We start from the raw sequence: 26,984 nt of genomic DNA, 5'->3' as shown, positions 1-26,984 counted from the left end.
ATTGTGCCTGAAGATTTACCTTTGGAAATAAACCCACAAAACTCTGTCATTTTTACTCAGTGGTGTAGATAGCTTCCACTGTTTAACGGCTGCTCCAGATGGAGCTCCTTTGGCCTGATCCAGTATTTTTTCATTTCCTATCTTGCTTGTGAGCCAATCTGCAGAGTTGAGTTCCTGAGGGAAAAAAAATGAAGTAAAATAGAGAATAAACATAACTATTTTTTAAGGAGAACTAAAATATAAAAATTTCCTCAATACTTTCAAACAAAGTCTGGAAAAATAATATATTTTTAAGTGTGAAGCCTTTCCCATACAATGACTATTGCATAAACTATCACATAATTTAATATGATTTCTTCTATAAACACAGAAACTTGCAAATTTACACTATTATAGCTTTCACATTGTTTAGGAGCAGTATGGCTTTATGTAAACACATTTTCACATCTGAAATCTGGCATTAATTAAGTACTCATGGTTGAGAAATTTTTGTGTCAGGATTGCCTCATTTTTAAATAACAATTTTTCAAGCTACTATGAGACGGTAATGAGATATGTTTAGAGTAGAATAACAAATTAGTCATGTATGAGCTGGGTACAGTGCATCAACTTTTTTAATCCTTGGTACATGGGAGACTGGGGGTAGGGAATCAAAGTTCAAGGCTAACCTCAGGCCTAAGAGTACAGAGGACTATTCACTGTGTGTAGTGGTATAGGTCTGTCATCCTAGTAATAAATAGAAACATAAGAAGGAGAATCACATTCTAACCTCTTTCAAGCATAAAGTGAGATTCTGTCTTGTAAATGATCAACACAAAAGGGGTTAAGATTGATGTAAACATTATAGTTCTGGCTTATCGACTGTAAGACCCTAAATTCAAGCCATCAGTAGTATGTATACTATAGAAATAGAATTTATTTCCATTTTTCTCCCTTCTCCTCTCCTTCTTCCCATCTCTCCCTCACTCCTCCCTCTTTTCCATCCTCTCATATACTCTCCCTCTCTCTCTTCTTTCCCTTCCTTACTTCCTGACTTTCTTCCTTCTTTCCTTCCTGCCTTCCCTCTCCTTTCTGAATTTTAGTGATGTAAGATAGAGATTCTTTTGAGGACTTTGCAGAAAACTTAACTTTCTTAATAACTGAGATTTTCTCCTTATAAAAGAAGAAAAGTCAATTCTTATTAATCTTACTAGGATTATTTAAATGAGTTCAGATTTATCAAAAGCAGAATTTTGAAATCACAGTTTAAGGTGGTCAGTGATTTTGTAAAGGAATGATATACACATTCCTTGCATTGTGATTACAATGAGTGTTCATGACTGTAATAACCTTTATTTTGGAAAAAACTACAAAGATATGAAGTGGCTTATGAAATATATCAAAGCAAACAAATCTTAGGAACCTATTTTTTTCAACAAATTTGACAAGAAATGTGTGTATTACCTTACTTATGTAACTGTAACCCCTCTGTACATCATCTTGGCAATAAAAAAGGGGGAGAAAGAAACCCATGGTACAGAATGGCATCTTGTAAGCAGCCATTTTTTAAGATTTTAAGTTATTTGTCATTACAAATGAAAAACATCAGATAGGAGATGAAAATAGAAATAAAAAGATTACTTTTTAATATAAAATGAATAAAACACAAAACAACTATTAGAAAATATTTTTTCACATCTTTCAAATTCAATATATAAGTAAGAGGCCACAATACCTACTAAGTGTATCCACAATTTCAAGAGAAAAGGGAAAACATAAAAATAATTGCTTAAGCACCAGTCACTGGTGAATCTTGCCTATAAACTTAGTTTCTCAGGAAGCTGAGATTTGAGGATCATGGTTTGAAGTCAGCCCCGGCAGGAAAGTCCATGAGACTCATATCTCCAGAAAACCAGAAGTGTTGCTGTGCCTCAATGTGATAGAACACTAGCCTTGAGCAAAAGAGCTAAGGGACAGCATATAGGTTCTGAATTCTAGCCCCAGAACAACAACAACAAAAAAGCTGAAGAAGTGATTTTTATATTATCATTTGATATATTTATTTCCCATATATTCCAGAGGTGTTTACTTTAAACAAATAAGAATTTGTTATGAGGGGAGGGAAAGTGGGAGAAAAATGGGAGGAGTAGCATCGTTTGACAAGAAACATACCCATTGCCTTACATATGTAGTGTTAGTCCTCTGTATGTCACCTTGACAATAAAATTAAATTAAAAAATATAATGTAAAAAAGAAAAAAGTTATTATGAAAGTTTACATATCTATTTTTAAAAGTTTACTTTTATTTTTATGGCTCCAATTCTATAATCTAAATATCTCAATGTATTATTTTAATATATATAATAATCTCTTTAATAGTAATTTTGAAAAGTGCATGCTTTTTCTGTCAAGATAAAGCAATAGGCACACGGTCTTCAGAGTATTGATTTCAGTCTCTTTTCAGAAAGCAGAGAGAGCAAGAAGCACTTTATGGGCTCACTTTTTGCTAACCATTTTGTGAAGAATAATGTACAATTGAAAGGAAAGTGTAGTTTAGTGAAATTATCCCCAGATTTGAATTAAAAAAAAAACAAACTCCACTTTGATCCATTACACTTTTGTGTTATGTTTGTATTTCATTATGAAGGCCCAAATAGCTTCTATTTTATATTTTTATATTCGCTTTATTTGTGTTCCATTACTGGGGAATAAACTCAGTGGCTGAGTGCTCTCCTTCAGCTTTCTCTGTTCAAGGGTGACACTCATCACTTGAACCAAACTTCTACTTCTCACTTTTTCATAGTTAATGGTAGATAAGACTCTCACTTTTCTATCAGGCTGCCTTTGAACTGTAATTCACAGAATCCAGGCTGCTGCATAGCTAGACTTAAAAGCCTGGCTCACAAAGCTCTGAAGGCAAGATGGTTCTTGTGGAGCTAGGAAGTTGCTACTTGTTGGACAAACAAGAGCCTCTTCCTCTCGTAGTTGATGTGGCAATTTGGAATGGCAGACATCTTAAATAGTGAAACTCAAAAGAGCATGCCTAGTTCAATCAGTTCAAAGGCGTGAACTGACAACTTAGATGCATCTGTGAGTGGAGTAAAGCCCAATTATGGAATTCAACTACTACTCTTGCTGACTCAGAGATTAAGCAGATTGTATAAATGACAGTAACAACCACATCCTCCTTCTAGACTAAAAAAGATATTTCTGGTAAAAAGTTAAAATAAAAGCAAGTAAGGAGGAAAGTATAGAAATTACTGCAGGTTCCTGGCTCTTATCCTTCCTGAATAAGTCTTTTTGTTCCTTGAATATGAAATCTATGTTCTTTCCCCGAGCCCAAATGATACCTATCCAAAGCAATAGAGTGAAATGAAAGCTAGACCATTCTAAGCTATCAGACTAACATCCCTGATAAAAGAAATCCCCAAGAGGTTGAGAGTTTTATAAGATCTGATGAACAATTCCACTGTATTCTACCTATGAATTGGTCATAACATTCATTTCAGATGTGACTATTGGCAAGCAATAAGAATTACCTTTATGAGTAATACCTGAAAAGAAGTAAATTAATAATGCTCATGGCAAAAATACCAGACCAGTAATCTTGAAACTGAGTAAAGACATTTATATGGAAGCACAAAATCATGATGTCAAACACCATTGGGCTAGACTCAGCAATTAGTATCTGTTCTCAGATAACAAAATGAAAAAGGAGAGGAAAATTTCAACAAGGCCTTTAAATGAAGGATAACGAAAGAACAAAACACAAATGACTTGCTTTGTAAAATTCAAGCTGTGTTACATCATCACAATATTTGTAAGATGTTACAAAGATATGTACTGCATGAGATTTTGGTCCTAGTATGTGTTATAACATAAGCACCTGAGTTATTCTGTTTTACTTTGTACCATATTCATTCACTCATTTGTTCGTTACCTGAAATAAATTCTATTCTAAGTTATGTGCAACTCAACAACATTCAAAATATTATTTTTATGCCAAGTATTTTACTAGGCACTGGGTATAGAAGACGAAAACCTACTTCCAGCTCAAGTAGGCCATTATCTGTTATTACTAAAGTTAACTGCAAAAGGCTTCCTAATTCTGCAAGGAAAAGAATTAAATTGTTTGCATATTAAATGATGTGGAGATTTTTGTCAGCATGGAGGTTGTGTTCACTGTGAAGCTATTAAAGAAGTCTCCAACTCTGATTTGGAAATGGAAAAGTGTCTTGGGGTATTTAAGAACCATTTCTCAGTCACCATCGGGCTATTGCAGGCAGCAAGATCTTGCTGAGTCTGAATCCATCAGAGCAAGGATCATTTGGCTCAGAGTTATGAGGCTCTTTGAACAAGTAAAACAAGGTTGGGGAAGGATGAGTAGGAGGTTGATTTAGTGATTTCTAATTTTATGTGATTTAAAATGCTGTTTCTCTACAAAAGGATTTGTAGCTACCACTGATGGACATTTGTATAAACATATTCAGTAAATTTATACAATATTTAACTTCTCTCTTGGGAATAAAATGCTGATTGAGGTCCTCCTATAAAAGTAGATACATTCCCAATATAAACAGAAAATTGATAGCATCGTCAAAACTATCTACTTAACCCTGCATGATTATGTGATTGTTCTTATGCTAAACTATGCAGCATATTTTTGCGAATGAATGCTGTGAAATCATGTTAGAAAACAAAATTAGCATTTCACTTTGTAATAACAAATCTTTAAAATGGAGTAATAATAAATCTGAAAGGATTTGCAACTGTGTAATAAGAAACCTGAAAGAAGGATGCTCCTAGGGGAGGGACACGAAAGCACAATGCCTATGTGCTTCTGACCATATAAAATAAGATTTATTGGAATGACCTCCAGGAAATGGAAACAGGCTTTGTCTTTGCTGTGTTTTTGCTTTCTTTTCTTGCTTATTTATGTGTGTTGGGGAGGATAAAAGGGGGCATAAAATGGAAGACCAAAAGGTGAACAAATGCTGCATTGGTACTGCTCACTTAAATGAACTATACAGGAAGGGGAACAAAATAAACGGTGAGACAAAGGACAAAGGGGGAACCAACACAACAGCAATATTCACAAGACACTATGTTGAAAGTGATCTATAGAGCTTGAGGGGCAGGAAAAGAGGGAAATGAGGGGGGATCACAAGTTATGTAAGAAATGTACTTATTACCTTACTAATGTAACTGTAACCCCTCTGTACATCACCATAACAATAAAATTTTTAAAAAACTTTTGGGTGAGGAAAGGTGGAGTTAGAAACAGAGAGAAGGGAGAGAAAGTGTGACATTGTCCAAACAGAAATGTACTCATTACCTGACTTATATAAATGTAACCCCTCTGAATATCACATTTATTATAACAATAAACTAATAAAACTTCCGTGTTCCTTATATCTTACATCTCACAGAAACTTAATGAAAAATTAACATATTTTATTATTTCTCCTGAGAACCAATGTCAGGAAACTGTTTTAAAGATATCTTTAGTAGGAAAGAAGGAAGAAAATGAGAGATGGAGAGAGAGACGGAAGTAGGGAAGGAAGGAAAGGAAGGACAGAAGGAAGGAAGGAAGGGAGGAAGGAGGAAAGGAAAGAAGGAAGGAAGAAAAATGATTTGCACTTCCTTGTTTGTGCCCAGAAAACATATTGGTGATAGAATGACTTTTGCTCATTAAATTGAGGTTATTATACAAGATAAAATTTTAGACATCCCACTGGTAGAACTTTTGAGAGCAAAGGCCTTGCCTTAGGTAATTATGTATATCAATGTATGTCAGTGTTTTCCTTGTATAAAAATGGTTTCCGTTATACAGGGAACAGAGATATGACCCTGAAGTCTTAAAAACAGTTTTTAAGAAGTAGTTAATTTCTTTTGTTTTACTTATTTTTTAGTCTTAGTTTTATTTTAAATATGATATACAGAGGGAGTACATTTCTATAAATCAGGCAATGAGAACATTTCTTTTTGAACAGTGTTACCCCTGCACATGTATACTTCCTCAACACAGTGTCTAGTGAGTATCACTAGCACATTTGTTCACCCATTGTTCCACCATTCCTCTCCTCCACCCTTACTCTCCCCTAAATAGATAAAATTTACATATAAGACAAAAAGTACAGAAAACAAAAACAGCAACAAAGGAGAAATACAATTAAAATGAAAAAAGCAATGAAAAATCTCATTCATTTTTATGTGTAGCATTTTATATGATCATATGCACATATCTATTGAGGCTTTGTGATCCTCTCCTAAAAATCTCCTCCTTTGGTCTCACTGTGGTATTTTACCATCCAGTGTGTTTACTTGCAGATTTATAGGCTCTAGTTACAATAAATGAGGGAAACCAAGCAACCTATGTTTCTTTGGATCTGGTTTATTCACTTAACATAATTTTTTTCTAAGACAAAGCTGTGCCAGTGACTAGAAATTGCTAAGCAGGTATTCTACCACTTGAGCCATGTCATAAGCCTTGATTTTTCATTTATTCATTCATCTATTGAATTTTACAATGCTTAGACTAAACTATATGTGATCTATCAACAAAAGGTGGAATTTCTGTAGAACAAAATGTATATGAATATGGTTTCTTTCAACATACCTGTTGCACTGCATTCACTCTTCTCTTCATGAACTGAGATGACCAATGCTCATGGGAGGAGATGAACTGAATGATGGAGGCACTGTGACACAGGGACATGAACACAAGCACCTCAATACTGTGAAACTTGGTCTAATAACCAGGAAGAAGATTGTGACTAATGAATAATCACATATAGGTTATGAATGTGTTGTACACAGAGTGCTTCAAGCATATGGATTTTTTATTTCTAGAAATTACCACGTCATATTTGTGGACAATAATTAAAAAGAGAGACTGTCACTATAGAAATTAAAAGCATAAATAAGAGAACTACTGTACTAACATATATATATAGATATATATGTTGCAACATCATATATAAAAGAATATTTTGACCTATCTATTGCACCTATGATAATGTTTCTTAAAAATAGGCATTTATGGGGCTGGGAAGGTGGCTCAGTGGTACAGCACTTGCCTTGCATGCATGAGGCCCTGGGTTCGATTCCTCAGCACCACATAAGCAAAAAGAAAAAAGCCAGAAGTGGCGCTGTGGCTCAAGTGGTAGAGCGCTAGCCTTGAGCTGAAGAGCTGAGGGACAGCGCCCAGGCCCAGAGTTCAGGCCCCACGACTGGACCAAAAAAAAAAAAAAAGGCATTTATGCTAAGATTTAGTTACAAAGATTTTATTGTAGTATAATATAAAACAAATAAAAATTATCTGTACAACTAGCAGAATTAAATAATTTCTGGCCTTGTAGTATCATATTATTTATATCACATATATATGATATTATGATATAATATATGTGATATACTACATATATGATGTAAAATTATTTATTTATAATTTACACATGTATTAAAAATAAAATGCCTTTATTAATATAGGCAAGTGTGTATGTATTGTTAGTAGAATGTTTTGTGTACTTGTATGTAACTACTACTCTTTGGAGATTGTTCCACGAAATTGAACTCTGGGCCTGAGCACTGTCCCTCAGCTCTTCACCTCAAGGCTATCGCTCTACCACTTGAACTACAGCACCACTTCCGGTTTTCTGGTGGTTTACTGGAAATAAGAGTTTCACAGACTTTCCTGCCCCGGCTGGCTTTGAACCGCCATTCTCAGATCTCAGCCTCCTGAGTAGCTAGGATTACAGGCGTGAACCACCGGTGCCCATCTACAAAATTGATTTTTTGTCTGTATCATTTTGTCTGAGCACATGAATCATTTCAATACCAAGAAACCAATTTTTAATATTCAAAACAATTTTTGCTAGACATGTTTATATTTAACACATTTTTTGCTAGACCTGTTTATATTTTTCTTTATATATTCTCCTGTAGTAAGTAGAACTTACAAAATAAAACTTTTCTTTTAAATAATAACTATTTCAGTTTGGATGATAATAGTTCATAACTATAGTGCTAACTACTTGGGAGGCTGAAATCGGAGGTTTGTGGTTTAAACCCAACTCAAGCTGAAAATTGTACAATATTCTTTACTTATCTCCAATTTTTATCACCACCACCACCAACAACAAAAGTAACACATGTGGAAGTGCAGCTCAAGTGATAGGGAGCCAGCTATAAGTGAAAAGGTCAAGTGAAATGAGAAGCTTTGAGTCTTCATTCACACACACACACACACACACACACACACACACACACACACACACACACACACACCAGGCACGCTATTATAGCATGTGGACCATTTGATGCCCTTCCTTGGGACTCAAGGTAGACTTTGAAAGAGTAAATCTTAAATCTGGCCCTCTTTTTCATATTCCTTTTGCTCATTTTCCCTTTCATCATCCCTATTTTCCCCTTAAATTCTTTCTTGTTCTCCATTAGAAAACAGAGAGAATTATTCAATCTAAGTTTTTTGTTAAAGAATTCAAATTGGAGTCATTAGTCAGCTACACCTTATTTAGGTTCTCAATCTTACCTATTCAAATTTTTGTTATAAAGTATAAGTTTTACCTTACATCCCAAATTGTAAAGTACAAAACACGTTTAAAGGAGAGGAAAATGCTGTTAGTGTAGTGTGTGTGTATTCTGTTTTTAGGTGGTTTTCATTTTCAGTTGTTTCCTTTATGCAGTTAGAGTCGTGATGTATGTAAATTGATATGCTTGTCTATTTGTTTCCAGTAGAAATGGATACTAAGAATTTTCCTCAAGCTCCATTTTCTTTAAGAATAGCTGTGGTGTTAACACCTGTTTCATGTACTTTCTTCTTTACAGTACTCTTTTTGTGTGTGTTATGTGTGCCAGTATTGGGGCTTGAACTAGGGCCTGAACACTGTCCATTAGTTTTTTTTCTTTCTTTTTATTTTCATTCAAGGCTTTGCCATTTGAGCCATAGCTCCACTTCTGCATTATTTTAATAATTAATTGGTGATAAGGGTTTCCACAGACTTTCTTAGTATGGCTTGATTTGAACCTGATCCTCAGAGCTCAGATTCCTGAGTAAACAGGATTACAGGCATGAGCCCCTGGCACCTGGCTACCAGTACCCTTCAATGCCTACTCCAAGCCTGTTTAGTCAATCCAGAATGTGCAATGATAGAGAAAATTAGCATAACCCCTACCTTTTTTTTTTTTTGGTTGGTCGTGAGGCTTGAACTCTGGGCTTGGGTACTGTCCCTCAGCTCTTCAGCTCAAGGCGAGCGCTCTACCACTTGAGCCACTGGTTCCCTAGTGGTTTATTGGAGATAAGAGTTCCACGGACTTTCCTGCCCGGGCTGGCTTTGAACCAAGATCCTCAGATCTCAGCCTCTGGAGTAGCTAGGATTACAGGCGTGAGCCACTGGTGCCTGGCGACCCTTACCTTCTTTAATGGTCTATCCAAGGCCACAAGGACCCCTGTTTCTTACATATTGCAAAACTCACTAAACAATATAAACAATAATTAGGAAGTGAGATATAGGTGGTAAGTTAAGCCACACTATCAGCAGTAGCTGTCTTTATTCAACCTTTCATCTTACTCTTATTTAATATCATCTAATTTATTTTACTCTCTCATGGGAAGCAAATAGAATCAGCAAATCATGATTATTGTTCCGCATATCAGGTGAGTCATGCTAAGATGCTTTCCAAAAATAATAAGAGTTTACCAAGCTAGAACAGGGAATACAAAAGAAGGTTAAGTTCATCTGTTCTGTTACATATTGCACACTTACTAAAAACAGAGGGGGGACAGTGCCCAAGCCCAGAGTTCAAGCCCCATGACTGACCAAAATAAAAAAAAAAGATAAAAAACAGAGTGAAGTGGTGTCTTTATATTAAAAATGCCTTCTCAGAGGTAAGCTGGGCTATTTCTAATTTCTTTTGTGTGTGTGTGTCAGTTGTGGGGCTTGAACTTTGGGACTGGGCGCTGTCTCTGAGCTCTTCAGTTCAAGGATAGAGCTGTATCACTTAAGCCATAGCTCCCACTTCTGGCTTTCTCTGTGTATGTGGTGATGAGGAATCAAACCCAGGGCCTCATGCATGAGAGGCAAGCACTCTACCACTGAGCCACCTTCCCAGCACTATTTCTAAACGTTTAAGGACAAGATAGATGGAAGCTGATCCCTAGGCTCCTCCTGGGGTTATGAGACAATCCCTTATTAACCTGGCTGTCAGGTCTGGCAGAGCATCCATGGTAGAGAATATGATGACTGATATGCTAGGACATCTGGAAGGTTCAGAACATTGACTGTTTGCCAAACAATAGGAAATGGTTTCTTCATTTTAGTAACTAACTTGACAGGCTTAGCCCTGGAGGAAATGTATCACAATGCTGCTGTGATTCCTGCTTTAGGGAAAGGCAGGGAGATGATCAGAACCACTGTTTTTACTGTAGGGCCTTGCATATTTTTGATGCTCTCTCAATTTCATGGAAGTAGAAAGTCTAAATCTACTTGGACAATTACAAAAGAAATGATGAGAAATTCCATGAGCTAGCGAGTGATATTTCACATAAACAATGTGAGAATGCTGACTAACTATTATACATATCATAGAACCTACAGGAGGGAAGGGCAGAGATAAGTAATAAAAAAAATCTTTGCATGGGATAATTGTCTTCTTAATAACAATAATAAACAAGAATCATCCTATTTAAACCACATTTGTGAGTGGTAATACCTGAACTTGCAATGTATATGATAATAGTTTTAATAGTTTATTTCCCTTTTAGATTTCCTTGTTGGAAAAGGCTGGATTTGGAGGTGTTCTTCTATATATTGATCCTTGTGATTTACCAAAGACTGAAAATCTTAACCATGACACTTTCATGGTGACCCTGAACCCTGGAGGAGATCCTTCCACACCTGGTTACCCGAGCATCGGTGAGTTTGTTCTTGGACTTTTTGGGCTGTGATTCATAAGTTGATGCTAGCTAAATTAACCAAGAAATAACAAAATCAAAATTTGCACAACTCCACATTTTTAAAGAGACAGCAAATATCTTATTGCACAGATGAACAAATATATATATGTGAAATGTCGAAAGTGCCTTAAGTCAGCTGTAATAACTCTATATACAGTCTATGTCAGCCATTTCTAAGGCTAGAGAAGCTGTCAAAGGAGATGCTAGAGAAGTCTCCCCCAAGAGAAGGAGCCTTATTGGTTCCTCCTGTTTCTGGCAGCATCTGACCACAATCTTAGTATCACATATCCTTTTTCTCAGTAAGCTGTTTTGTTTCATGGTAGTCAGGATTCTGTGGCCAAGAGAAGAGGACTGATTTTGGAGCAGCTCTCTGCACCATTGAGTTTCTGTCCAAAGACTGTATGACTGACAAATACCCTGTACATTTAATTCGGCTGAGGAAAATGCCCTTTTTCTTTTCTTTCTTTTTTTTTTTTTTTTGTCAGTCGTGGGGCCTGAACTCTGGGCCTGGGCACTGTCCATCAGCTCTTCAGCTCAAGGCTAGCACTCGACCACTTGAGCCACAGCACCACTTCCAGCTTTTTCTGCTTATGTGGTGCTGAGGAATCCAACCTAGGGCCTTATGCATGCAAGGCAAGAGCTCTACCACTTAGCTACCTTCCCAGCCCTCTTTATACTTTTTTTTTTGTCAGTCGGGGGCCTTAACTCTGGGCCTAGGCACTGTCCCTCAGCTTTTCAGCTCAAGGCTAGGGCTTTACCACTTGAGCCGCAGCACCACTTCTGGCCTTTTCTGCTTATATGGTGCATACAAGGCAAGTACTTTACCACTGAGCCACCTTCCCAGCTTGCCTCTTTACACGTTTTATCCAGGGTGATACTTATTGACCATGACAATTTAATTAGTAATTAAACTTATCAAAATAAAATTGTCCATATGTTCTGTGAGTGTTTTTCCTTCTTTCCCCCAAATATTATAAAAAATGTTATTAATCTTTCTTAAATCCAGCTGTCTTTTCTCTATTTGTACTAGCATTACCAATCAATTAGTAACTTTCTCCAAGGGGATAGTACACTGAATCAGATTAAGAAGGTTTTTTAATGTAATTACTTACAGTTTGTGCTTTACTGCTTTGTCTATTATAATCCACACAAGCATTTATTTTTAGGAACTCACTGTACTTTGTGGGCCTTTTATCTGTCTTTCAAATTTGAATTAAAGATTATTAGTTGTCTACATACAATTTCTAGATATCATTGTAAATAGTAGTCTAGCTTCTCATTCATTTATCTTATTGTAATGTGCTATAATTACTCTGATTCAGTAGGCTACACTTGGCAGCTGTCTGTATCAAGTTGCCCAAAGTAGACTATATCTACCTATTTTGGTAAGTTGTCTAGTTGACAATATTTACTCTTAATAAATTTTTTGGCCCAGATTATTTTATAAAAGCAGAATTCAGTCATAGTCAGCAAAATTTTAGCAAAGTCTTAAGGACTCTTAAGATGATTTTTTTTCTTTTTCTTTTAAAATTCACAAATGTGGTATATATAGACTCTTGGTACCTATCTTCCATTCTCCTGTAATAAGAATGTTAAAATCATCAAATTCACACAATCAATGTAATAAAAGATTTATAGATTTTATTCAAAGCTCCCCAGTTTGCTACTAGTCTTTTCCGAACCTCTGCCGAAGCTTCATTCCTCTCTTCCCCTTTCCCCTCCTTTTCCCTTCCCTTCTCTTCTCTCTTCCCCATTTATTCTTCCTTCCGCACATCTCACATCTGAACGCTAGCATGTTTTGTAGAAGGTCCCTCAATTGAGCATGTCTGACACTTTCTAATGAATAGAGTGAGGAGCAGTAGGAGAAATCTTATAATCTACTGATAGCATATCAATAGGTCCACAGATTTTGCATGTCTCACCTCATGATGCTTATCTTTATTCCTTCTATTACTGTGATATTGGTTGGGTTTCTTGCTGTGTTGTTTTTATTTGGAATAGTAAGTATCTCCTAGGAGATGCTATGAGACTGTGAACATCCTATTTCTCCTCATACTTTATCCCAGGAATATGAAGAATTATCAATAGCTCCTGTCTGTTGCAACTATTAATGTGGTATTGCCAATTGGTGTTTTTCTATTTCTCTTATTTATTTAGAATGTGTAAAGAAATACTTCTAAAATATTGAGTAATCACATTGGCTACATAAACAACAGTGAACGACTATGCAAAAAATTATGTAAAAATTACTAGATGGGGTTCTTAATTCTAATGATTGAATACCAGTGAAGTAAATGGTACTATCTACTATGTACCTCAATTCTCTTCTATAGATCTCACATGAAAACATACATTAAAAATATAATGTTAATAGAGTGAAATCTTCCTACTTACACATGTAGTTTTATATAGTAGAAAGAAATGGCAAAACTAAAATTCGTTCTATTTTTTAGCCTAGAATAGAAGAAGTTCTGACTAACTATCATGATTTATATTGCTGGCTTTGATTCATTCAAATATTCTCAATATTCTCTGAAATATTCTCAATATCTTTATATCTTATGGTTTTATTAATCTTTAAAAAATATAACACAATACTTCATAGATTTTTTTTGGGGTCCAGTTGTGGGGCCTGAACTCCAAGCCTGGGCTCTGTCCCTCAGCTCTTCAGCTCAAGGCTAGCCCTCTGCCACTTGAGCCACAGCGCCACTTCCAGCTTTTTTCTTTTTGTTTATGTGGTGCTGAGGAATTGAACCCAGGGCCTTGTGCATGCAAGGCAAGTACTCTACCACTGAGCCACCATCCCAGCCCTACTTCATAGATATTTTACCTTAGAGGTAGGAATAAACAAGAATGAATAGTGTGGATTATAAATAAAAAATAAATAATGGTTTCTTTAACGTCAACCAATTAGCTGACTTCATATACTCCAATACTGTCAGTTAAATTATTAGATGAACTTAATTTAAAACTATTTTGTTTTACAATATTAAGAACTCTATTTCTGTAATTAATTTTAGAGAAACAAAGTTCTAATGAAGATGATTAGAACAAATAAAGCTCCCAAGGGTTATTTTTAAACCGGATCATTTGGTTTTCACTATAAACAAAGTAAATAAAATGGTGTAATGTCTAGTCTATTTGATCCACTTAGATTGTTCAGTCTATTAAAATACTAACATTTTTGTTTTCTCTGTACATTATCTTACATTTCACACTACCATTTACTATTTTCTATGTAAAAGATGCATCCATTAAACATTTGCACCATAAATGACAAATGGATACTTCTTGTATCCCCATGCTTACTTAGCTAAGAATGTCTCATCACTTCAGAGTTTTTTTTTATTTATTTTTTATTGTAAAAATACCGTACAGAGGGGCTACAATTACATGAGCAAGGTAATGAGTACATTTCTTATCAAGTATTGTTTCCCCCTCCTTTGTTTCCCCTTCCCATCCCTTCCCATCTCTCCCTCCACAATATTGTAAAGTTCGTTTTTTGACATAACGACTTGTACATCTCATTGTTGCAATGGGTCACCTGTATCCCTGTTTGAACAATTTGTTTTTTCCCTTCCCCTCCACAAATTAAACCAACATCAAATACAATGAAAGCATACCGTGGGGGATGGACATACAAAACAACAAAGAAATCATCTTATAAATATGTTAGAAATAATCACAAGAAAGAAAAAAAACTTTTTAATACTTATCTTAGGGTTCATTTCACCTAACATCAACTTATCTGACCTTTTCACTTGTCTCAGACATATACTAGTTATTGCAAATAAGGGAAACTATGGGACCTATGTTTCTTTGGGCCTGGCTTACTTCAATTAATATAATTTTTTCCAAGTTTTTCCATTTCCTAACAAATGGGGCAATGCCATTCTTTCTGATGGAGGCATAGAATTCCATTGTGTTTATATACCACTTCAAAGAGTTTTGAGTCCAATTACTCACTGACCATAATAAACCTTAGATTATCAAGACTGACTTTTCTCATGATACAAAAGATTCAAGCTAAAACTTGGAAATAAAACACTTCAAACATAGTGTGCATGCTGTCACTGTTTAAGCTCAAAATGTGTCTTATGGAATATTTATTCAGTGTCAGTATCAGTTGTTTATTGCTAGAGAGCATAACCAAATATTTCTATCTATTCAAGGTGCATTGTACTCATAAGTTGGCATTCTTAATTGAAACTCCTTTGTATAACTATTTAGAGATAATAAAAATTAAATAAATTGTATAAAAGAGAATATCAGTGTTCATTTCCACAGAATATAATGCAAGTGGATTGTGCTGTCTTAAGGAAACTCCACATGATATCCCATCTTGTTACATACCCTTATAATTATTTGTTAGTATGGAATTAGAGCAGAGAGTAAATAGTAGCTAAATTACACATCTTCTCATAATTCAGAAAAGAATGCCTTGAGATATTCTATATATATGTAAAGCTTTATTATCATTAAGTAGTTGGAGTCAAATCAACGTTTCAGCTCTGGGTACAATGCATTTTGACAATACCACCATTTCCCTCCTTTACCCATATCTTCACCCCACCCAAATTTCTTGATTCCATTCAGATATGTACATTAAATAATATGAAATTTTTTTAACTAAAACAATCTTTTATGTTCATCAGACACGTTAATGTATTTTCTTAATCCCTTGATACTTCCCAAATATACAAAAAAAAAATCCTTCTAGCTGTACACTGGCGGCTCATGCCTGTAATCCTAGCTACTCAGGAGATTGAGCTCTGAGGATCGCAGTTGGAAGCCAACTGCCACTAACCACTAGAAAATTGGAAGTGGAGCCTTGATTCAAAGTGGTAGAGTGCTAGTGTTGAGCAAGAAAAAAACCTCAAGGACAGTGCCCAGCCCCTGAGTTCAAGCCCAGTAACTGACAAAAACCATCTTATTGTAACTATGTAGAGCAAGAAAGAACCACACAACTTGGTAGTGAATCAAGTTTTGCACTGTGTGAGAGGGGGATGATTCAAAATAGGCTGCAGGAGACAGAGTAACAAGAAGAAAAAGTGGACAACCTCATGCAGAATATACAGAGGTGGGTGGAAATCCCTGCAGAGTATGTCAAAGGTGGCAGGTGTCAATAAAGAAAAGTATTTGTAAATGACAATGTGGAAAACAATGGGTTTAGCCTTTCATGGTCCGCCAATTGTGAGTAGATGTTTTGATTTAATAAACTTTGTTGTAGAGAATCCCTCCTGTGCCTTTCCAGAGTCTAAGTCTGATGGACTGTGAGGGAGATGGGAGGCACACAGCTTTGATGACCACCTTTGTGAGGATGTCTTCAGTTTCTTTTGCTGTTTCAACTATATCAATGTATGTTTCAACATTGCATATACATGCATACAAACCTGTATGTATATATGTGTATGTGTTTTAAGTGTTTCTATAGCAAAAGTATATCCTCAAACTTAAAGCAGATAAACACTGAATAGCTTAGCCAGACACTCAAATAAATGGTGTGTGAGTTACAGTAAAACCATAACTATAACACCTTCAGTAACTTCTAGAAGGAGTTGTATATTCTCTAAAATCATTCGTTAGCTACATATGTTAAAACCACAAAGAAAGCTAGAGAGTTGTGGTATAAATATAAAAATAAGAGAATGAGAAAGAGAAATGAGAACTATCTTTAATGAATAGTCCTTTTGGTAGGGCTAAAATATGTAATAGAAAACAATTCTTCATTTATTTTACAAATTTTATGCTGGTTATAGTATTTGTTATATGATTTAATTATAGAGTTATATGAGTTATACTTATTATATATTATATATTTATTAAATATTATATATTTATATTTATTGTTATATGAGTTAATTTTAGTGAGACCAGCAAGTAACTGCCTGGCAAATAAATCAAAATCAAAGCTATTTCTTTCAATTTGATTTGGTGTTGAAATGTCCTTATACTTTATTTACTGAAATCCATATAGATTTGAAGCTTTGTGTCTATGAACCATTCTGTGCTCTTATGAATCTTTTTTATCCTTTGGTTGAAATTCTGCAGAAGAATGACTTCTCAGTGGTTTTACTCTAGTGAAGTGTATCAAACAACACAGTTTATTTAATATTCCCAGTGTTACAATTCAGTGGATCTGTGTGTTGTTTATCTACTTCTCGTTCCATATTACCCCTGCCAACCAAAACCATTCAAAGAATAAAGAGCATCACTGTAATTTGTGACAAGTCTTCACCAGGTGTTCCTGGTCCAGTTACCAGGACAAATGTCTAAAGACTGACTTGAGTTGGTACTAAATCAACTGAGACAATGTTGAACTATGCCCTGACTAGAACAGCAGAAAATATAAATATGTGTCTAGTTGTCAAAGCAATGTGTTAGATATTCACAGCATGAAATGCCTTGACACTTCGTTGGGAAAAATAAAATGTGCCTGCATTCTTTCCATTTCACTCTCTCTGACTTGTGTTTCTTGGCATGTGTTCTAAAACCTTAGATGTGCATGAAATATATATTTCCACTTGACTCTTAGAAACCTTAAAGAGGATTATTAAGCACCAAAAATTTTCATAAATTCAAGTATCAAGTATGAAAAATATGAATTATATAAGTTCAAAGCTAATTTTGTTAAAACATCTTCCTCTGCAAGAAAACTTCCTGTTGATCGTTGAAATATCTAAGATTATAGCCTATGGAGAACAATTTTGAGTGGTTATTGTTCTTAAGAGATCAGTATGTTCCCTAATACATTTGTCATTCAAAATATTCTTTATTGTTGTGCTGGGAAATCTTTACTTTAAACAAGTGGTCAATAATAGAGATTTTACTAAGTTGAAGAATCAGAGTTCTACATAAATATGTAGTGAATTGTGAGAATAATAAAAATCATCTGCTTACCAATGAATATTTACCAATGAATCCTGAGTTGTCTAACTTGTGGTCTAGCCATATTCTATTAATATGATTTTGTCTTTATCATAGAAGTTAAATAAGGGAGGTAAGAAAATAACGGAGACAATGTGATCTGATATCAAATCAACAATTTAAATTTAATGCTGAAGAAGTTAAGATTTAGTTTTACATTCAAAATATGCTGGGGGGCAGCATTCAAAGAAAAATATACAAAACAGATAGAAAAACCTAAACCTATAAACTGGATGAATTATAGCATCAAAAATTTGATTGAACTATTTGTAGTTACCATAATCTGAGAGCACGTCTATCACAAACAGTAGCCACACTTTATAAAGTGAATAAATAGAACAATTAATTAATTAAAAAGATAAGGAACAATATTAACAAAAAGTGAGTTTGTTCATCTATGAAATTATGTAGGATATTTTGTTGGAATAAATTTAAAATCTGTCATTTCTCTAGTTATACTTATTGTTCGAAAATGCAGTTATCTTTCTCAAAGATTCATAATGTTCTTTAATAATGAGTACAATTCATGGATCTGGGCAATAAATGAGGTAATATCCATAAAATAATCTAAGAATAGGAATAGACTTGAGGAATGAAAAAGTCTGTCGATCAACATATTTCATCTTCCCACGCAACTTTCATGTGTCCAAATCTACAATATTCAGGGCTTGTTATCTGTAATGTGGGATTTTTCTCTTGATAAGCTTAAAAATCCTACAGAAAATATTACAGGCATGACTAATATGCAGGTATAAAATGACAAAATTCCATATGTTTTCTTATATTCACTAATCAAATGGTAAAAACAACATAAAGACAATAGCAATCCCCTTGTAAGCCCTCAAGTTAGTAACAACTCGTATTATTGCATTTCATTAACAATCAGGTCTTCTGAATTTTTCCCAAAAATTTGCATAAAATCATTTCAGTTTGTATAATTAGAACAATGCTAAACCATAATATTATTTGTATCGACCATTCAATATAATGTATGTACTGTGTTTTATTTAAAATACATACAGTATATAAATATATAACACATAAATAATATATATGTAACATAATTAGATATGTATATATTATATATACATTATATTATAATATGTATGTGAGTATGTATATGTAGAGAAACAGACACAGAGAGAAGAGTCACAAAAGAATGTAGACTGGATCTCCTTGTATTTCTCAACAATACTGGTAGATTTGCATTTTTTAGTTTAATTTTTGCAATTTTGAATTTTTCATATATTTTTATTGTAATGTTCCCATACAGAGGGTTTATAGTTACATGAGTAAGGTAATGAGTATATTTCCTATTGCTCATTGTTACCGCATCCTTCGTTTTTCCCTACCATCCCTTCCCTCCCTACCTCCCCAATGCTTTCTTCACTCCTCTAAATTGTAAAGGTCATTTTCAACATAGTGTCTTGTACATCTCATGGTTACAATGGGTCAACCTGTATCCTTGTTGCAGCGTTTTGTTATTTCCCTTTCCCTCCCCAAATTAGAAAGATGTATATGCAAGGTACAGGGCACCAGAATCAAATACAGTGACAACAGGGGTTAGACCATGGGGTAAGAACATATGAAAGAAACAAAAAAATCACATAGTACATTATAAGTACATTTAAAATGTACTTATAATGTACTATGTGATTTTTCATTTCACTTAGCATAATCTCATGCGGTCATATGTGCATAGCTTTTGAGCTTTTCTGCTTGTTTGGTAAGATTTTCCTAGATATATACTAGTTATTACAAATGAGGAAAACCATGGGACCTATGTTTCTTTGGGACTGGCTTACTATACTTAATGTGTTTTCCAAGTCTTTCCATTTCCTAACAAATGGGATCATATTATCCTTTCTGATGGAGGCATAGAATTCACACACACACACACACACACACACACACACACACACACACACACATCACATTTTCTTGATCCATTCATCTATTGAGGGGCATCTGAGTTGGTTCCATATCTTAGCTATAGTGAATAATGCTGTGATAAACATAGTTATGCTAATAGCTTTAGTATGGGCTAGTTTGTGATCCTTTGAGTAAATGGCCAAAAGTAGAATTATTGGGTCATAGGGGAGCTCTATGTTGAGTCTTTTGAGGAAATTCCATACTGTTGTCCAAAGTGGTTGAACAAGTTTACTTTCCCACCAACAAGGAAGTAGGGTTCCCTTTTGGTCACATCCCCTCCAGTATCTGTTGTTATTAGATTTCTTGATAATAGCCATTCTAACTGGGATGAGGTGGAATCTCAATGTTATTTTGATTTGCATTTCTTTTATGGCCAGAGAAGTTGAACAGTTCTTATGTGTCTATTGACCATTTTTATTTCCTCTTCAGAGAAGTCTGTCTTTAAGTCTTTAGTCCACATATTAATCAGGTGGTTGTTCCTTTGTGGCTTTGTTGTTGGGGGATTTGATTTTTTGAGTTCTAAGTATATCTTTGATATGAGACCCTTGTCTGTTTTATGGCTAGTGAAGATCTTCTCCCAATCTGTGTGCTTTCTATTGATCTTGCTAGCTATGTCCTTTGCCATGCAGAAGCTTTGCAGTAGAAGCTTTGCAGTTTCATGCAATCCCATTTGTCCAACTTTTCTTTGATTTGTTGTGTGTCTGAGTCTTTATTAAGAAAATTTTTGTCTGTGCCAAGGAGACCTAGGGTTTCTCCTATTCCATGCTGTAATATTTTCAGGGTGTCTGCTTTGATTCTGAGGTCTTTGATCCATTTGGAGTCGATTCTGGTGCAGGGTGTTATATAAGGATCTAGCTTTAGTTTTCTACAGGTGTTTAACCAATTTTGCCAGCACCATTTACTGAAGATGCTGTCTTTCTTCCATTCTATTTTTTAGCTCCCTTATCGATTAGGTGGCTATAGGTCTGTGGGTTAATTTCTGAATCTTCAGTTCTATTCCATTGGTCCTGAGGTCTGTTCTTGTGCCAGTACCAAGCTGTTTTGATTACTATGGCTTTGTAGTAGAACTTGAAATTTGGTATTGGTATTCCTTCCTGTTCTTTCTGCTAAGGATTGTTTTTGCTATTTGGGATCTTTTATTATTCCATATAAATATTTGGATTGCTTCTTCTACTTCCTTGAAGAATGAGGTTGGAATAATGATAGGTATCATATTGAATTTGTAGATAGCCTTGGGAAGTATTGCCATTTTCACAATGTTGATCCTTCCACTCCAGGAGCATGGGAGGATTTTCCACTTCCTAAGTTCTACTTTAATTTCCTTTTTCAGGATTTTAAAGTTTTTTTTATAGAGGTCCTTCACTTATTTAGTTAAGTTAACTCCTTGGTATTTTAATTTTTGTGGGGCTATTACAAAGAGTTGCTTTCCTGATTTCAGCCTTGCTCTTCTAGTTATTAATATACAGAAAAGCCATTGATTTTTGAAGGTTAATTTTATACCCTGCTGCATTGCCAAAATTTTGTATCTGCTCGAGTAACTTGGTTGTGGAGTCAATGGGGTTCTTTCAATGCATATTTATGTCATCTGCAAAAAGGGAGAGTTTTACTTCATCTTTCCCTATTTGGACCCCTTTATTTGAAATTTTGATGTAAGTGTGAAGACAAATTGCAAGAGTAGTGTTAAGCTTTCTCATAGCATTTACCCAGATTCATCAGTTGTTTGTGTTTGCTCCATCAGCATTACAATTTGTCCTCTGGGAAGGTGGCTCAGTTGTAGAGTGCTTGCTTTGCCTGCATGAGGCCCTGATTTCAATTCCTCAGCATCACATAAGCAGAAAAAGTTGGAATTGGTGCTATGGCACAAGTAGTAGAGTGTTAGCCTTGAGCTGAAGAGCTGAGGGACAGTGCCCAGGACCAGAGTTCAGGTCACACAACTGACAAAAAAAAAAAAAGAAAGAAAGAAAGAAAAAAGAATACATATGCTGAGGTGAGCTCATGGATCAAAAGGGAGTGGAACCATGAGATCCTGAGTTCAAATCTGAGTAAATTTGTTCTTAACTGTATACAAAATATTCAAGTACCATTTAATGTACACGTGTATGCATTGTTTGACACTGAGTGGTAGCTATCTTTCCTCTTTCTTTCTGAAAATTTTAGTCTATAGTCCATAAGGACAGATAGAGTCACAGATAATGTTACAATAAAGCCATAGGTGTCAGGAAACTTAATACTAATACAAAAATAGGTTTTCGTCGTAGTGTACAAATTTCATTAGTTGTAAAAATGAATTTTACAGGTGCTTTTACTCCCAGTCCAGATGCATTCTGTGAGCACAGCTGTTTCATTGGGATCTTGATATTCTGTAATCTGAATCAGTTCCTTGATCCAGAATTGGGTTTTATGACGACATTTTTTTAAGAGTACATGTCATTTTCTTGGTGAAATATCTCCCAATTCAGGTTTATTTGGTGATTCTCTCTAATTAATTCAGATTACATATTTTTCTTTAGCAGAAGCATTTCATAGTTATATTTTATTCTTCTCAAGTCATTGTATCAGGAGATGTCAGTCCTGACACTGCTAATATTTAGTTATTTAACATGGCATGTGACAGGTTTCAACAATAGTTTATTTCCTCTCCATTTCATAAATAATATGTGAAGCTATTGCTTGAGACTGTATAAGTATTCTATTTTTCCAAACTTTACCCACTAGTTTTAGCAATCATTAATGATTCTTGCCTAAGTCATTCGTCCTAAACCCAGTACTTTTTAAATATTATTAGAGATCAGAGTACTGTAAGTAAAACATTTGTTTCCTCTGTTTGTGCACTTATCTTTGTTCTGTTTTATATCAAGAACAATTTATTACTTTAAATATTACTAATTCTTTTCATTTGTAAATAGAAAAGAATTAGTAATATTTCAGTTGAGAAAGTTATTTAGAAATGATTATATAACTAATGAGTCTATCGACCAGTGCTGAACTATCACTGTTTAAGTCCTTTCAGTTGACAAAGCTAGGGAAGAGGTCTGGGAAATAGATACTGGAAGACAGAAATTTGTAAAACTAAGCACTGGTGTGTCACATTTGTAATAATAGTAACTACTCAGGAGGCCGAGACATAGGAGTCACAGTTCAAAGTTAGCCTAAAAAGAGAAATCACTGATATTCTTCTTTCCAAGTAATCAGAAACTTGCTGGAAGTGGAGGTATGACTCATGTAGTATAGTGCCAGGTTGAGCCAAAACACAAGCAAGAGTGCAATGCCCCAGAATTGAATAGATAGTACAAATACAGTACTCTGTGTATGTACACAGATACTGATAGTTTCAGTTCCTGCCAAAGAATGTGTAAAGTTGATAAGTCTTCCCTTTCCCTTAATTGTATGTATCTCATCTGTTTCCTTTTTAAATAAAATAATACATGTGTATTTTCTATTGTGACCATTTAATTTGTATAAACTGTCAAGCACAATAAATTGTCATCTCTAATTTTTTTCCATGCTTCGTATTCTAAAGAGACACAAGTTTTGTTTTGTTTTGTTTTTTTAGAAAGTAAACTTGGCTGACATCTCCAGGTGCAAGTAGTGAGCATGGATTTGGTTTATAGGACTTCTATTGGACCTTAACATTCTCAGGAAACAGAGGACATTGTTCTCGTTTAGGAACTTACTTTGCTCGATGAGGAAGAAGAAAAGTGATCCAAACACAAGTGAATTTGTGATCTAACAGATAGGACCATTAGTGGGCCAAATGCCCAGTCCTTTTTATTAATACTTTTTTGTTGTTGGTGGTGGTGGTGGGGCCTGAACTCTGGGCCTGGGCACTGTCCCTCAGCTCTTCAGCTCCAGGCTAGGCCCTACCCCACTTGAACCACAGAGTCACTTCCGGCTACTTTCTGCTTATGTGGTGCTGAGGAATCGAACCCAGGGCTTCATGCAAGCACTCTACCACTGAGCCACCTTCCCAGCCCATTATTAATATTAATACTTTTATATGTCACTGGAATGGAATTTGAACTCAACTCCTCTCACTGGCAAGATTGTCATTCTACTGAAGGAGTTACACTTCTATAACCTCTTTTGTTTGTTATTGTTAGTTATATTTTGGTCTTGGAGTCCAGTGGAATTATGCCTAGGCTGATATTGAACCATGATCTTCCAGATTGAAAGCTTTTCAGTGGCTAAGGTTACATACATGAGCCAATATTCCTCCCATTATAAGGCCAAGTCTTCTTTTATTTTTTTTAATTGTGGGGCTTGAGCTCAGGGCCTGGGCACTCTCACTGAGCTTTTTCATTCAAGGCTAGCAGTCACTGAGCTACAGAACCACTTTCAGGTTTTCTGGGGGTTAATTGGAGATGACCATTTCATGGAATTTCCTTCTCAGGCTGGCTTTGAATTGCCATCCTCAGATCTCAGCCTCTTGAATAACTTGAATTACAGGCATGAGCCACATGCCCCCATCATGGCCAAGTCTTGTTGTCCCTTTTGCAACTAGGCATTGAAGATAAGCATCTCCAAGCATGACATCATATTGAGTGATGTAATTTTCTATACTTAAAACCAACACTGAAAATTTTAAAATCTAGAGGATCTGTGCCACTAAACATCACAGAAACCATGGCAATCTCCCTGGTTAGATGACACATCACCAGATAGCATCTGAAGAGGACATTACTATGTTGACCACAGAAACATTAACTCCATCTCTGCTTATGTGTTAGAAAGGCGAGACAGACTGGTGTTGGGCAGTATGATAGCCACAAGCAATGTGTTGCCCTGAATTTAAATTAATTAAAACCAAGTAAAATTTAAAATCCAATCTTCTAGCTAAATTCCAAAAGCTTAGATAACAATGCCACTTCTACTGAGGATTCTTTTCATGAAGAGACATTTTATTGGAGTGAAAAGCAGGTGGAAGTAGATCTCTAAAATTGTGACTTTATGTAGAATGTGATGGTTATCTATGTTTTATATTTCTGTAAGGCCATTTTTGTACACAATCTTCATAACCAAGGACTGTTGTGTGTGTGTGTGTGTTTTTTTTTTACCACTTGTATTATGTGAAAACTGAATTTACAAAGCAGATTCTAAGAGCCACATGTTAAGTATGCTTCATGAATTCATGGTTTAGTGTTGAACCAACACATAGTTGAGTGTTCCTAAAGTAAACATTTTCCAATTCCAGAATTCTCTGAAGAGGTATTGAATTTTAAGTACGTGAAAATAAATCTCGTAATGCTACTTTAAAGTGTTATTACATTTGCTTCAAACTGCTGGCATTGTAAATTTTAGCCCTATACAATTTTATTTGAGAGATATATCCTAGATGAGAAAATAAAAATGTGGTCTACTTTTGTTTTGACTCTCAACAGCCATTCAGTCCTAAATTTCTCAGAGATAGTTGAAAAATTAAATCTTTGGAATACTATATTTTTGAAGGAAAATCATCTAAGCCTTAGGCTTCTGATATATATATATATATGATCATATATTAATTTTGCAATAAATTATTAGGTCTTTTGCATGTGAAATTAGCTCTGTCTGCAGGCAACTGTAACACATGAACTGCCCTTTTCCAGACACCCAAGGAAGAAGAACTAAGGTCATCTTCACATTCACAAACATAGCAGTTTATACAGCATGTCCACACCCTGTGTGATGATTGCACACCTATTCCCTTCTGTTAGATTTATGAGAGCCGGAACCTTTTCTTCTTTCTCCCTCCCATGCTCCGCAATTCCCTGGAACCTGTGACTTGATAATATTACCAAGTGTATACTCATTAAAAATTCTAAGAAAGATGAAAGCCAAAGTGGGTTATACAAATTTATTTGCAATGGAAATTTTAGACTTTTTATGGCTGTGGTAAGTTTTGTATACAATGAATTTTGTATATATTCTGAAAGATCTCTCAAATATATTTGACCATGGTATTAATTTTTTTAGACAAGTCATTGAATGGATTATTATTCTGTAATTAATTATACCCTGGGTTTGCTGCCATGCTCTAGCCACAAATTCTGTAGTTTTATGTCTGTACAAAAAATGTACATTCTGCAACTAAGATTGTACATTTTGTAGTATGTTATATAAGAAGTTATGTTAAAAGCAGTGTGGAAAGTAGGAATGGTGGCATAGTGATAGCAAAACTGACACCTCCTGGAGACACTCTTTATGAGACAGCAGGAAGCAAAAGAGTCCAAATCAAACCAAAATCAACAAGCAAACAAAAGGCAGCTCCAAGTGATTATTAAGAATTAAAGTTGCAATTAGATTTGTAATTGAATTTGGGGAATAATGTAAAGTCTGGAAAATCTGTGTATTTGAACTAATCTTTTACTCAGCATGCTCTGTTCCAGTCCATTGGTAACCACGTTTTAAAAAATCTGCTTTTTATTTTTAAATACAAATCTTAACAAAACTCTTATGCAGCCATCTCTACCCATTCCCTGGGGTGATTTTTCAATTCCAGTCATAGAATAGAATATATAATTTTATCCTGGGGAAAAAGTGACAGTTTTTTAAAATATAATACAGATATGTACAGTTTCAACTATTCAGCCTAACAGATAACATAGGCAATTATTATTAGAATGTGTATTAGAAGGTGTATTATTAGAATACACCTTATTGAAATTTTTCCACTTGTTCTACAAACACACTTAAGTTGTAACCATGGCATCTTTGAAAAGCTCATTCATTTCAATATTCCAAGAGAGGTTGGAATTCTTCATAAATGTCAACCTGAATATTTGTATGGAGAAACCTTTTCCACAGTGATGTCCCGGGCACCGGAAAAGGCTTTGCCACATAAAATCAACTGAACCAATCCAAGCAACCAGTATTAAAAGTCAAATAACATAATATTATATAGACCAACCAGAACAGTTTATAAGGTAAAAGTTTTCTAAGAGTAATCACAATGAATAACAAGCATTTTGCAGGTGGTATGATGATATGATGATCGTAGTTAGATTGAGTCTAAGATTTACTAAATATGTGACTGTGTAATCTAGGTGATATTCAGCAGAGGTGATCTTGGAAGAAATTCATTTCCCTAAAACTCTCATGCTGAAATACTGACCCCTGGTACCGCAGAATGCATTTATATTTGGCAATAGAGATAATTAAATTGCAATGAGGGCACTGGAATGAGCCCTAGTCT

General features: G+C 35.0%; 1 protein-coding gene across 1 annotated transcript in view; it reads left to right on the top strand.

Moving 5' to 3' along the window:
* Naaladl2 (N-acetylated alpha-linked acidic dipeptidase like 2) overlaps positions 1-26,984 on the top strand; it is a 910,349-nt gene that overhangs the window by 451,488 nt on the left and 431,877 nt on the right. The window contains exon 5 of the mRNA XM_042678909.1: positions 10,763-10,913. Coding sequence (XP_042534843.1) covers positions 10,763-10,913 — 151 coding nt within the window. The remainder of the gene's footprint in view (positions 1-10,762; positions 10,914-26,984) is intronic.

The sequence above is a fragment of the Dipodomys spectabilis genome, unplaced genomic scaffold (assembly GCF_019054845.1).
Source record: "Dipodomys spectabilis isolate Male_0828 unplaced genomic scaffold, ASM1905484v1 ptg000050l, whole genome shotgun sequence".
Lineage (NCBI taxonomy): Eukaryota > Metazoa > Chordata > Mammalia > Rodentia > Heteromyidae > Dipodomys > Dipodomys spectabilis.
This window is presented reverse-complemented; position numbering and strand designations above follow the sequence as displayed.